The sequence below is a fragment of the Medicago sativa genome, chromosome 6 (assembly GCF_051527215.1).
Source record: "Medicago sativa cultivar Bolivia chromosome 6, Bolivia_mono, whole genome shotgun sequence".
Lineage (NCBI taxonomy): Eukaryota > Viridiplantae > Streptophyta > Magnoliopsida > Fabales > Fabaceae > Medicago > Medicago sativa.
In genome coordinates, this window is record NC_140754.1 from 27,693,604 (window position 1) to 27,707,848 (window position 14,245).

Below are 14,245 nucleotides of genomic sequence, written 5' to 3' on the forward strand. Positions count from 1 at the left end.
GAAAGACATTGAAGAATTCAAATCTGTCATGAAGTCTGAGTTTGAAATGACAGATTTGGGAAAGCTTGCTTACTTTCTGGGAATGGAGTTTCTGAGAACTTCAAAGGGATTGATACTTCATCAAGCAAAGTATGCTACAGAGATACTGAAGAAATTCAATATGTTAGACTGCAATTCATCAATCACTCCTGCAGATTCTAACATTAGAAGTGAAGTAATAGAAGATGATGAAGCTGTTGATCCAACTATGTTCAGGAGTCTCATTGGTTCACTGAGATACCTATGTCAAAGCAGGCCAGACATTAGCTATGCAGTTGGAATTGTAAGTAGGTTTATGAGTAACCCTAGTAAAACTCATTTCTTAGCAGCTAAGAAGATTCTAAGATACATAAATGGTACTCTACAGTATGGAATCTTGTTCCCTGATGCACATGAAACTGAGCAGCTCAGCATGACAGGCTACTCTGATGCAGACTGGTGTGGGGATAAGATAGATAGGAGGAGCACTACAGGTTTTGTATTCATGTTGCAGGGAGCACCTATATCATGGACCTCAAAGAAGCAGTCAATAGTGGCTCTCTCTAGCTGTGAAGCAGAATATGTTGCAGGTTCTGCAGCAGCTTGTCAAGCAAACTGGTTGAGGAATGTTTTGGAGGATCTGATGATCAACATTCAGCAACCTATCAAGCTTCTGATTGACAACAAGTCTGCAATAAATCTAGCTAAAAACCCTATTGCACATGGTAAAAGCAAACACATAGAGACCAGGTTCCACTACTTGAGGGACCAAGTGAACAGATGTAAGATCAATGTTGAGTACTGCTCAACACTTAATCAAGTTGCTGACATCTTCACCAAACCTGTGAAAAGAGCCCAGTTTCTGAAGCTTAGAAGAGAGCTGGGTGTGTTTTGCTTTGATAGTTTGAATTAAGGAGGAGTATTGGTGTGTAATTCAAAACTATTGTATGTTTTCCTTCATGTTAGGGTTTTGTTACTTGGTGAATAAGTAATAACAGATTTCCTTATGTTTAGCTAGATTTAGTTACGTTTTGTTAGTTACTTGATAAGCAAGTAACACTAGGTTACTCTTGTATATATAAACATTGTAACCCTCATGAATAATATTAGTTTTTCACAATTTCATTATCTTTTCTATTCTTCTCTCTAAAACCCTAACCCTAAAACAGTTTCTGTTATTTTTTCTATTTCTTCTTCACAAAGAAACCTTCACCAACTTCACATTCAACACTGTTATACCCCAACAATAGATGCCTAAAGAAAAATCTTTTTAATAATGTGAACATTCTCTCTTTAACACTCTATAATACTCATTTTATTATTAGGTGAAACTCACGTGGATTTTACATTTTGAAAATGGATCTTAAAAAAAATGATCAGACCAATTATATGGATTTTGTGCAATATACGAGTGGGTGTTTAGAAAAGATGTTAGAAAGTGAGTGTTCCTATCATTTATGATATCTACAAACACTTACTCATTGGAACTCTAACCAATTATCATTTTTTTCTTTTCAATCACCGACTATTCTTAATAGGGTTCATCCACTAAGTTCTAGCAGAAGAGCTTGGGTTGGGGTCGTTTTTACGTTCATGTTTTGTTCAGGATTCATGTTTGTATTGTATCCCTTATCTCTAATTGATCTTCAAATGAAATATAGCCCTTTATTATGGAATGTTAGCATCACTCATTTTAACACACTTTTCAACGCTCTTTTTGATTGGTTCAAATTCACATGAGTCCTACCAATTTATGCGGGTCCCATATGACTTTGGTGGGGTCATGCAAATTTGAACCAATTAAAGAGTGTGTGCTGAAAAGTGTGTGCTAAAATGTCTGTTGCTAACATTTCTCTAATCTTATTATAGTTAAACAAAAGGTATTTCATAACAAGTATCTTAATTTTAGAAAATAGACGACCTATATGAAATGAATGAACCCAACTTGTTATTCATCGATCGAGTTCCTTTTTATTCTGATTTGATAAAGAAATTGCAAATACCTAATAAAATGTAACAAGTCAGTCAAGATCGGTAAACACATCAAGCTTCATTATTGATGGTGGTTGAAGGCTTCCAAACTTGATTTTTTATTTTTTTTATTTTTATTATTGGTGGTCAAACCTGTGAATTTGTGTTGGTTATGCTACTTTGTAACACCTTGTGCTTGATAGGAATTTTTTTTTTTTTTTACTAATGTAAGAAAACGCTACATACATATGTACCTGATGATTATACAAGTATCGAATAATTTCCTTCTTATGTTCCGGTCCTAACACTTCATCAAGGGATCCTGTAATATACAGGACCATTACCTGTATAAATTTTAATTACAAATATCAATATGTAGTGGTCGCCATATCTTTATTAAATAATAGAAAAATAAAAAAAATAGAAAAGAACTAAAACAAAAAGAGTTAACAATTATTTTATATTAACCCTTCTATTTATAAGAAAAGGGACCCATATCATTTGTCTTTTCAGTAAAACTCATTAACTAATTGATCCCAATTTTTGATCGACAAAAGATACAATAATGTACAACAACATTTTTGCACAATTTATTATAATACATTTCATAAAATATCGCAACAATTCCTTTCTTTTCTTGTCAAGATCTAATTACATGTCGAGACAAGATGAAAATATTGCAACAATATCGCAACCAACCAAGATTAAAATATGGCAACAATACTTACATATCATATATCCGATGTTGGATTTATCTCAATAAATATTTTTAAAATATCAACTTTTTATAATTTTAATAAAAAATAAATAAAGAATTTAAATATCAAATATGTATTAACATGTGTGAAACAATCAACTAAATCACTCATTTTAGAACAGATATTAACCAAAATTGAATCTCACCAGTGGTGGAACATAAAGCATAGAGCCAGCGCATTCAGCAGGCCAATGCCCATCATGAGCTTGAATTGAGGAATAGAAACCGATAGCCCTTCTAATTGTAGTAATCAATGCTTCTTCTGTTGTGATATCTGTGTTTCTTAGTTTCACTGCTGGTGGAATTGGGCCACATTGGTTCTCCTTTGTGAGCTGCGTGTAATTCAACATTCAACCATCACATTTATAATTGACAATAAAATTATTAAAATGTAATACACAGAACTAGATCTCTCAACAATGAATTAGACTTATGAGAGATTGTACTTTGAATATTTACTATTCCCAAAATTACTTTAACTCTCAATATAGCTTATCCTTTACTATATCTAATCCTAGCAAACATGCAAACCCTAATTCCATAACCCTAAATCTAAGAAAATGGCTCCAAAATTGGATATTTGAAATGCATTGGAAAACTATGGTAATTACTCTCCCCACTGCTCAACGAGCCTCTTTCTCTTCTTTGGAAACCATCACTCTGACCTAACCCCATTTCTCTCTCCCTTTTCTCTCACACCCATTCTCTGAATACCACCATAGACCTCTGCCATCGGAATCTAGCAGTCCTCCGCCGTATCCGCACCATCGCCTGTGGCCATTTCACCTCCGCCGCAACCGTCTATGATTTCGACCCAACACTTTCTTCTTGCTCACATCATGACCTTTTTTTTCTCTTTCATTTTCGCTCTTATCCTCTCTCAATCGCTGCTTTTCTTCATTCTGATCTCCTCCAGTTCTGGCTACCTCACTAAAAACTGCTGCGAGAACCGTGAGTTGAGAGAGTGAACATACCCTGAAGAGAATCACACATCAAATACAGTCATGAAATTCTCCGCATCTCGATTTGTTGGTTTGCATTTCTCCAGGTAATAAATCTATCACATTCAGTTGCATGCTAATTTGTTATTATAAAATGAAAATAAAATCGGGGTTTGTTTCTATCTCATTCAAATTGTCGGTAAATTATTTAAATTTGTATTTTTGTGGTTTTATTGGGTAAACAATGGTGTTGTTCAGAATGAAAAGTGGTAAAAGAATTTGATAAAGAATGTTAAAGATATGAATAAATCTATGTAATTTGACAGAAACACTTCAAGGATGTTGGATGCATTTGTTGTTGTGTAATTTCTTATGTTTTGACAAGTTATATATCATTGTTTGTAGAATTTCCTTTGTTGCTGTGACGATTTGGTTTCAACCATTCAGGTAATGCATTTGTTTCTCTTATGATATCCGATCATTTATTGTGAAATTGAGAGCAACTGAATAATTTATTTTTGTTTCGTTTTGACTCTATGAAATTATGTGACATCAGGTTTGATTGCATAGTTTAATTTTAGGTCATGATGTTGTTTGACTGCAATGGAAGAGAATATAAGAGAGGGGATGAGTTTGGATGGTATACATAAATTGATAATATTGTGAGGAACAAGTAAAATCCAGTTGATGCTTATACATTCAAAATTTTCATTTTGTATATTTATTTGTTTCTTGAATTTATGATAGATTGTGTGGTTCATTTGTTTTGACAGCATACAAATTCTGGCATGTGACAAAGTGTATAAAGTACGGGTCAAACCTGTTGGTGAAGGCTACTGCCACGGTCAGTTCTCTCTCCCTCTCTCAACGACCTTGCTACCATCACCATGGCCAAACCAATTGGTTTCAGATTTCCCTCTTTCCTTTAGCTTCAATCATTTAATCATCTTTTTCATTCTTCAATTTCGTCTGAGAGAGGTCGCATGATCGAATAGTGGGATGATGACACTCAAATACTCGCTTGCGACCATCTTTTGAAACTAGCGTCGGAAGCTTTGATGTGATAGTTAACTGAATCTCTTGAATGCAAAATCCAAAGACGACGCCAGAAGGGTGACTGTTCGATGTAGAAGACCAATCGTCTATGTGGGTTGCCAATGCAATGTTCTTTGGTTTCTCAAAGGATTTACCTGTAAGAAATTGTTTCTAACACCTTTTTTTTAATTATGTGATTTCACAATGAAAATTCTTATTACATATGAGATGGGTTAGTATAACTTGGTTGTTTATCCCTTGACTTATTTGTATATCAAATTTTCTTGCAATGATTTAGTTGTCTTATATATTCGACACCCTATATTTTGTTTCTTTTAATAATCTAGAGCTAGAGTTTTGGTTCACTGGTATTTGGGTTTTGTTTGTGTATTTGATAGTTATAAGAAATATTTGTTTCGGTAATTAAGCACTTTGATTTGGTCATGTTGTGTGCTATGATATGTGAAGGCTGATTCACAGTGCATCGACAAATTTTTTCATGACTGTTTCTACGCCTTTCATTGCATTGTTGTGGTTTGGGCCAGTGTTTTTGCTTTTGCAGTTTCTATGTCTGCTTTGTGTGCATAGTTGTTACCATTTAGATTCTTCTACGCCTTGGAAAGCATCTTGGTGACGATTCAGTTCCCACCATTAAGGTAATTCTCGGATGCGCTTATCAGTTTTTCTTCTTCTTACATTTGCATCCCTTACCTGTTTGATAATGCTTTTGTGAACTTTCAGCTATAATTTGGTTTGTCAAAACTGATCTCAAATTCCTAATACTACATTTATAATTACTAGCGGAAAGACGGGCACTATCGTGCCCGTCTGTCCGCTCTTTCTACTGCGCTAACGCATGTGATTATTTTATTATGTTTGTTTGTATAATTTTGATTAAATTTTTTAAACTTTTAAATATTAATGGAAATTATTGATTTTATTGTTTATTCTAATAGTAATTAGTAACATCATAACATAAATGTATAAATGACATTTTATGTAAAAGAAACATTGTTATGATTGCGATAAAAGAATATCTTTAAAAACAACATTTTTCGTAAAATCTCCATCTTATCTTTCTATTTTCTCTTCATTAATGAGAACTTTTGTTGAATTTTGAGAAACTCCTCTCGATAAAGCTACATATAATTGACCATGACTGAAAACATGTCGTGGAAGATAGATTCCGACATTGGGAATGGTCTGCCCTTTAACATTAATTTTTGCTCACATTTGTTACTAATATTTTTTTAGAGGATTTAAAGTCCAATCTTAACATAATATTTTGCTCACGTTTGTTACTAATATTTTTTTCCAGAGGATTTAAAGTTCAATCTTTAACATTGTTTTTTGCTCACGGTTGTTACTAATATTTTGTTTAGAGTATTTAAAGTTCAATCTTTAACATTATTTTTTTCTCACGTTTGTTACTAATCTTTTTTAGAGGATTTAAAGTCCAATCTTTAACATTATTTTTTGCTCACGTTTGTTACTAATCTTTTTTTTAGAGAATTTATAATCCAATCTTCAACAATATTTTTTGCTCACGTCTATTACTAATCTTTTTTTAGAGGATTTAAAGTCCAATCTTTAACAATATTTTTTGCTCACGTTTGTTAATAATTTTTTTAGAGGATTTAAATTCCAATATTTAACATTATTTTTTGCTCACGTTTGTTACTCATTTTTTTTTAGAGGATTTAAAGTACAATCTTTTCCATTATTTTTTACTCACGTTTGTTACAATTGATCAAAGACTAAGGATGAGTAATTTATATCAATAAAATAATATGGAATACTGTTTTTTGTGGAAGGGATATGAAAATACTTGACAATCTTTGTCGGTTGTATTGAGGGGAACAACACAGATGTACAAAATAAAAGCGATTGATAAAAAAGTAACATGAGTTGTTGTTTTGTGCTAGTTTTCTTGTGAGTTTGATCTTTGGTTAACAGAGGTAAAAGAGGGTTAACGGCGACGATTAGTGACATGGATTACTAATCCACGTATTATTTTATAATTGGCTATTTGTATTTAAAATTAAGGGTATTTTTTGAAAGAAAAGTTCAACCCAAAGGTGTGCTTATAGATAAAAAAAAAAAAAAAAAAGCACACTATCATAGTTTGTATAAGCAATTATAAACCAGCAAAGTCAAATAATTCTTAAAATTAATCGTAAATAATTTGAATCATAATCACTTATAAACCAACAAAGTCAAACAATCCATAAAATTAATCAACTTTGATTAGTTGTAACATGAAAGAAAGAAAAAAAAACTTACAGGTTAATTCTGAATTCTGATGCAAGGGCGGATAGAGGTTGAGAAAAACTAAACAATGCGGGAACGAACTATGAACTGTTAGAACCCTACTTATTAATATTTTTAATATAGTGCTAACAAATCTTTTAGGATTTTGAATCATAATATTTTTCTCAAGTTTATTACTAATATTTTTATCAGAGGATTTAAAGTCCAATTTTTAACATTATTTTTTTTCTCATGTTTGTTACTAATCTTTTTTTTTTTGCTCACGTTTGTTACTAATCTTTTATTAGAGGATTTAAAATCTAATATTTAACATTATTTTTTGCTCATGTTTGTTATTAATATTTTTTTAGAGGATTTAAAATCCAATCTTTAACAATATTTTTTGTTCACGTTTGTTACTAATCTTTTTTTAGAGGATTTATAGCCCATTTAATATAGTGCTAACAAATCTTTTTCTAAAAGATTTTGAATCATAATATTTTGCTCACGTTTGTTACTAAAATTTTTATCAGATGATTTAAAGTCTAATTTTTAACATTATTTTTTGCTTAGTTTGTTACTAATCTTTTTTTTCTCACGTTTGTTACTAATCTTTTATTAGAGGATTTAAAGTCTAATCTTTAACATTATTTTTTGCTCATGTTTGTTACTAATATTTTTTTAGAGGATTTAAAGTCCAATCTTTAACAATATTTTTTGCTCACGTTTGTTACTAATTTTTTTTAGAGGATTTATAGTCCAATCCTCATCGGCTATTATTTTTGTTTAAAACAAAATTAAAAAAACTCATAGACTCGTGAGAAATAAAGCTGGAAAATACATAAACTTTGGATTATTTTTTTTCATAAGTGATTATTGTTCAACTTTGATTTTCTCAAATTCTGATTCATTCGTTCTTCTAACAAAAAAAAGTAAAAGCAAAGCTTGAATTGTAATGTTGGCGGAAAGTAAATTGCTCGAAGGATAAAACAGAAAGATATTCAATTCATGAAGTGGACCTTAAAGATATTCCATTCAAAGGTGCTTCAGAAGTATTAATTAAGTTCGTGAGCCTTGGAACTTTCTAATTTTTTAGAGGTGATGAGATGTGATCAGAGGGTACTATGATGAATTCTGGATCGATTTGAATTCATGAGAAGAGACATAAAGAAGGCAAATATAATTTTTAAACTTTTTGTGAGTTTGATCTATTGTTAACGGTGGTAAAAGAAAGTTAACGGTGACGATTAGTGACATTAATTATTAATCCACATGTTATTTTATAATTGGCTATTTGTATTTAAAATTAAGGGTATTTTTGGAAAGAAAATTCCAACCCAAAAGTGTGCTGAAAGGGGTAGTTTTCTTTATATATAGTATAGATAATTTTTAGTTTTTAAAGTGGCCAGTTTTGAATTCGAATTTTTGCTAAAATCATGTTTTTCACATTGATATTGGGTGAGAAAATAATATTTAGTTTGAATAACTTCACATCTTCTTCAGATGAGAAATATTGCAGGTAAGTAAGATGTCTCATTGTGCTAGAAGAAATACATTCAATTGTTTATGAATTAGGTACAAACAATAATTTGATTGATAATATTGAGTGTGTGTTCTTTAGTTAAATAAACAATAATGCGATTGATAACACTGAGTGTGTGTTCTTGCCAGCAAACCATTGTTTATCCACTGTTAGTTGCGATGTTCCGATAACATTTTACATTTGTAGGCTTATAGCCATATTCTTTTTCTATGCTAAAAAAGAAAATTGTTTTTGTTTTGTTGTTGTTGTTGAGGTAAAGCAAATACTAGTGACATATGAGTTTTTATAGCTATCATGTGGTTATACCAAGTTTCAAATTATTGGGTTACATGATTGACACACATTTTCTCTTTTTATGTGGAATTGCATTGAATAGGAAACAAATCATCAATAGTAACTGACATATCAAGACAATGAGTGGATGGGATTCTTACTGAAGATGTGCCATGGTGGTAAGTATATACTATATAATGATTATTAGCACTTAATGAACACAAATAGAAGTGCATTATAATTAAAATTTGCACCATATTGAATCTCTCATTTCCAGCATTCTTTGAGCAACAGGGGGGATTATGATAAAAACATGAGAATTCAAAGACTACTTAAAGAGTAACCAAAGTGTCCATCACTAAACCGTGTAGAAATAAAATGGGTTCAACATGTTATGCACCGGTGGTGGTTCTGAAAATCGTCGTTGGCGCAGCCGCGGTGGTGTGAGGAGGTCAAGGTATGGTGGTGACCGTGGTTGTGTGGTGATGTTGAGGTTGTGATGGTGGGTGTCGTGGTTGTGAGGCAATGATGTGAGGAGGTCACAGTTTTGTGTGGTGTGTTACGAGCTTGGTGGGTTGGCAGTTTAGGTTGTGTGGTGGTGGTGATGTGGTGCGAGGAGGTCACGTGTTTCGTGATCCGAGAAGTGCTGTTCAGATCCGCCGTTTTTTGTTCCACCATTGGTTCTCTTTTACTACGGCGACGAACACATTCTCCTTGTCACAGACGACTGCCTTTTTATGGTATGGGTTGTGGTTCCGCTTCAAACCAGCGTCGCTGCCCGTGTTTTGTTGTTGGATTTCGTCTTCCTCTAGATTTATGTTTGTGTTGTCGCTTGTTTCTTGGTGAGGATGTTTGGCGGTGTAGTGATACAGTGATGCTGGTGGTGATGCGCGGTGGTGATGCAGTGGTGGTGGTGGTTATTCAATTGTGGTGGGGGTGGTGATGCGTGGTGGTGGTGGTGAAGTGTGGTGGGGGTGATGATGTGTGGTGATGATTGGTGTTTTAAGTGTGGAAGCGGGTGCTTGTTGGGGTGATTTCCTTTGGAAGTAACATCTGTTACACGGGTCCTTGTTCGTCGTCACTAGCTCTTGTTTGTGACTTTTGGGTGGTTTAGGTGTTTACAGAGTTTGGAGGGTGCGTGTCTCATTGTGTTGAGCCTTTTCCTTTTGATTTGTTTGTTGTTTAATCTTCGCATGCCATGTCTTTCGACTTACATATTGTGTGCTGATTTTCGGTGGGCCGGTTCCTTTGGCTTCGAGATCGGAAGTCGGGGTCTAGCTGCAATCTTTGTTTGACTTGATTTGGTTTTTCACCAGTGTACCGGGGGCGAGGGGTGCCCTGCTAACTTGGTAATAAAGTCTGGTGGACTGATCACTTTTGATTCAAGATCGGGAGTCAGTTCTTTTGACTCAAGTTGGTTTTTGGGCTTTTGTTTTATGCTCTTTCGATAGATTGGAGGTCGCGAGGTTGTGGAAGCTGCATGATCCTTCGGTCAGGTGCTTTTTGTAATGTGGCTCAGCTTGGGTGTTAGGGTCTGGGAGTTTTATTTTGAGGGTATTCTTTGGGGGTGAGTAGTGACGATGGGCGGTGGTGGATACCATGTTTACAGTGCTTGTTTTTTTGGAGTCTGTTTTAGGTGATGATATGTTTTGGTGGGTTTATCTTCAGGGGTGTTCTTAGGTGGTTATGGTGTACCGTCTATATGCAGCACCATTTGTATCTTGTTTCGTCCATACCTTGCGTCTTGCGGGAATGACGTTTAATAATATTTGCCGATTAAAAAAAAAGGTGTTTTTTTGGGGTAACAGAAGAACCACATAGTTAAAAACCAACAAGTATCAGGCATGAAAACATTCAAAGACTTTCTTCCTTGGTTGTGGTAATCACATCTCTCTATCATATCTCCAACTCAGGTTTTCATACTCATTCATTTTGAGCTGCAATTATTATTATTCCTTTTGAATGAAATTCCTAATTCTAAATGCCCTCAAACTGGTGTTTTTATTTATTAATTTCAAATTTTTCAAATATAAGTATGTCTTTTGAAGATGCTGTGGGATTTGAACATGATTTAATTTCTTATCTGTTATGAAATCCATTGCGATTTGAACATGATATAATTCATTGCCATTATTTTGAGGGTAGCTAGACTTGAGACCCTAACAAACGCAACTAGCTTGAAACGGATTGAAGAGTATTATTATCTATCCTAGCAAACCTTGTTTAGCTATTTCTACTAAACCTCTTTCACTGACATGCCTGAATCTTAATTGCAACAATTCAGAATTACTATGAGGTGCTACACTAGCTACCGATGCATGACCAATTACAATGAAACCATCTAAAATGTATAAACCATTCATCTTAGACACTTTAACAGTAATTAATGCACCATGCGAAATTTTACAAACCCCATGCTCAATTCTAGTAAATAACTTAGACTATCAAACATGCTTAGGGAAAGTAAATTCGCTTAAGTTCGGGAACAAACCTCATATCCCTTAGAAGGAATTTAGGAGTCCCATGCCTTTGACTTTGCAAGCATTGTTATTTCCGAGTCGAACAACTCCTCATTCTTTTAGAGTTAAAGTCTCAAAATATTCCTACGCACCGTGGTCGGGTGGTGGGATCCGAAGGATTGTTGATGTCAGTCATTTTCAGGTGTTTAATTGGGCTCAACTATGGTGATAAGAAGATGAAGTTCTATTTTCAGAGTTTTGGTCGGTTGGATGATTTTTTGGAAGGGTTTCGTCAGCAGCAGTTGATAGGTAATTGAATTTTGTTTCTTTTGTCATTCGCGAGGAAGTTTTGGGGCTTCACTTTGATTTAGGTGTTGACTTTGGTGTTGGTGGTTAGTTTTCTTCTTGGTGTTGGTGTCCCTCAATTAAGTGATGTTTGTATTGGTGTTTTTGTGGGTTTCTTTTTTGTGTTTCACGTATATACGACACTTTTGCTTTGTAATTTTTGTATGTCGGTCCATGTTTCTCTTGTGCACGGACTCAATTATAAATAAATTATACCGTTAAAAAAATCATATGTTGTTGTACCCTTGTCCTCTATTGTGATAATCAAAGCACACTGCACTTATGTCCTACCCTTTTCGTGGTACATTAAACACTTAGGAAATAATTGTCATCTTGTTCGAGAAAAGGCTAAAGTTGGAACCGTGACACTTCTTCCTATATCTTCATCAGTTCAGCTTGGGGGTTTCTATCAAATGCCATACTCTAAATAGTTTCTCTTTACATGCTTCTAAGTTGGGCATGGTAAACATCTACTATGCTCCAACTAGATTTTTTTGTTATGACAGCTCCAAGTTAGTTAGAATATTATGGTTAGAGTGATTGTGATAGCTAGCTATGATTACAAGTTCAAGTTAAGTACTCCCTCCGTCTCTTAATTATTATTTCTTTAGCATTTTTTTTTTGTTATTTTACAATACTAATGCAGCATTTATTATTTTTTTCCACTATTATACCCTTATTTATTGAATTTCAATCAAATTAACTACTCAACTAACTACAATTAATAAGGGTGTTTTAATAAATGTCACTAATTTGACTATTGAAATCAACACAATTTATCATTTCTTTAATAATCGTGCTCAAACCTTAAACGACTAATATTGTGAGACGGATGAAGTATCTATACTTTTATACTATTGTGAGACGGATGAAGTATCTATACTTTTATACTATATTTATACTATATATAAAGAAAACTATCCCTTTCAGCACTTTGGGTTGGATTTTTCTTTCCAAAAATACCCTCAATTTTCAATACAAATGCATATGAATACATTTAAATATTAAAACAAACGTAACAAACATGATATGAATATATATTTTTGTTTTTTTCTTTATCATTTAAAAAGTGTAACAAACTAGATGAGTATATTTATACTTACTTTTTCATCATTCCAATTATACCCTTAAACAACTTTTTCTATAATAAAATTGTTGGTGTCATTAAAAAAAATTAGATTATATTTTTTTATTATATTATTGGTGTCATTGAAATAAGATAATCATGATTAGTTTAGTTTGTTATAACTTGAAAGCAACAAACATTTATATTTTTAGTCTTAATCAAAATTTCATAAAAAATTATCGTTCATAATTTTCAAACTTTAACATAATAAATAAAGTAAAAAGACGAACAAGTGAGTTTGTTAATGTCAGAAAGACGGGCACGTGAGCTTGTACTTTATGTATTCACATTCATTAATGCAACAACCATTTCTCTCAACGCTTCCTCTCCTATTATATAGTTTGTTAATGTCTTCCCCACGAGATTCTTTTCATATTAATTATTATGCAAGTTTTAACGTCTTTAGTTTCTTAGATCATGCAAGTTTTTACGTCTTTAGTTTCTTAGATCTAGAACATGATTGTACTATATATTAGTATAATAGTATTGTTTTTTTAAGGAATATATTAATATTGTTAGATCCAAAGTATGTATATTTTTTATGAGTAATGATATTTGTACATCTCTTTCTTACAACTCTCATGACAACTTTGTTTCTCTCTCATATGATTGGTCAAAAACAATAGAGAGAGAAAAAAGAAGAGAGATGTGTCAAAAAGATGAGAGAGAAAGTTGTCAAAAAGTTGTTAGAAAATGGTTGTACAAATATCATTTTTCATTTTTTTATATTATGTTAGATCTAGAACATGTTTACATCCAAACATAGATAATTGTTGAATTCATTCAACTACTTGGATTGGTTTGGTGGTATTATAATTTGGGACCTGAGAGTGTGTTCCTCCTTAAAGTCTGAGATTCTATTCAATCTAATGACATTTTAGGTGGTCAAATTGAATAAAGCATATTCAACAACTTTGACCATATATTACCTACCTCCCAAACTAAAAAAAATATAAAAAATTCTTAAAAAAATGATAAATGGAGGTCTAGAGAGGGAGAGGAGATATACTTTTATGAGTATATCTCCTTAATTACCTGCATTCTCATGAAGAGGTCAGCACTTTGTTTGATGGAAAGTCGGTTTGTGGTGAATTCATGGCGTAGCCTTTCTATCTCATCTCGTTCTTGTTGAGTTCCAGCATTTGGATCGAATTCCCAATGCTGACGTCCTATGAAATTGTTCACAGAAATCAACCTTTCTCCTCCTTCTGCTATCTTCAACTTCCACATCTTTTCCTTTTATGTTTTCTTTTCTACGTTGCTCTTCGTTCTTATGTGACAACCGCAGCTGCTATATATAAATACGGAAACTATGAATCCTATAATGTCATTACATTAATATAATATATAATCGCAACCCACAAGACATTAAAGATAAATATAATAATAATAATAGTTTAACGGTGAACGCTCTGATATTTGAAGCTTGATTGAGTGTATATCGATCATTCAATCATTTAATGATATGCATATTTTTATATTAAATATTTTAATGTAAATTGAAATTTTGAAATCTTTTTACTATAA

At 32.9% G+C, this 14,245-nt stretch overlaps 1 protein-coding gene across 1 annotated transcript in view; it reads right to left on the reverse strand.

Annotated features, from left to right (window-relative positions):
• The window catches only part of LOC146914290 (lupeol synthase-like), a 33,548-nt gene extending 19,557 nt beyond the window's left edge, over positions 1–13,991 (reverse strand). The window contains exons 1-3 of the mRNA XM_085717159.1: positions 13,754–13,991; positions 2,893–3,078; positions 2,244–2,333 (exon numbers count right to left, since the gene is read on the reverse strand). Of these exons, the coding sequence (XP_085573285.1) occupies positions 2,244–2,333; positions 2,893–3,078; positions 13,754–13,948 (471 nt within the window). The 5' untranslated portion in view covers positions 13,949–13,991. The remainder of the gene's footprint in view (positions 1–2,243; positions 2,334–2,892; positions 3,079–13,753) is intronic.
• Positions 13,992–14,245: the final 254 nt, after the last annotated feature.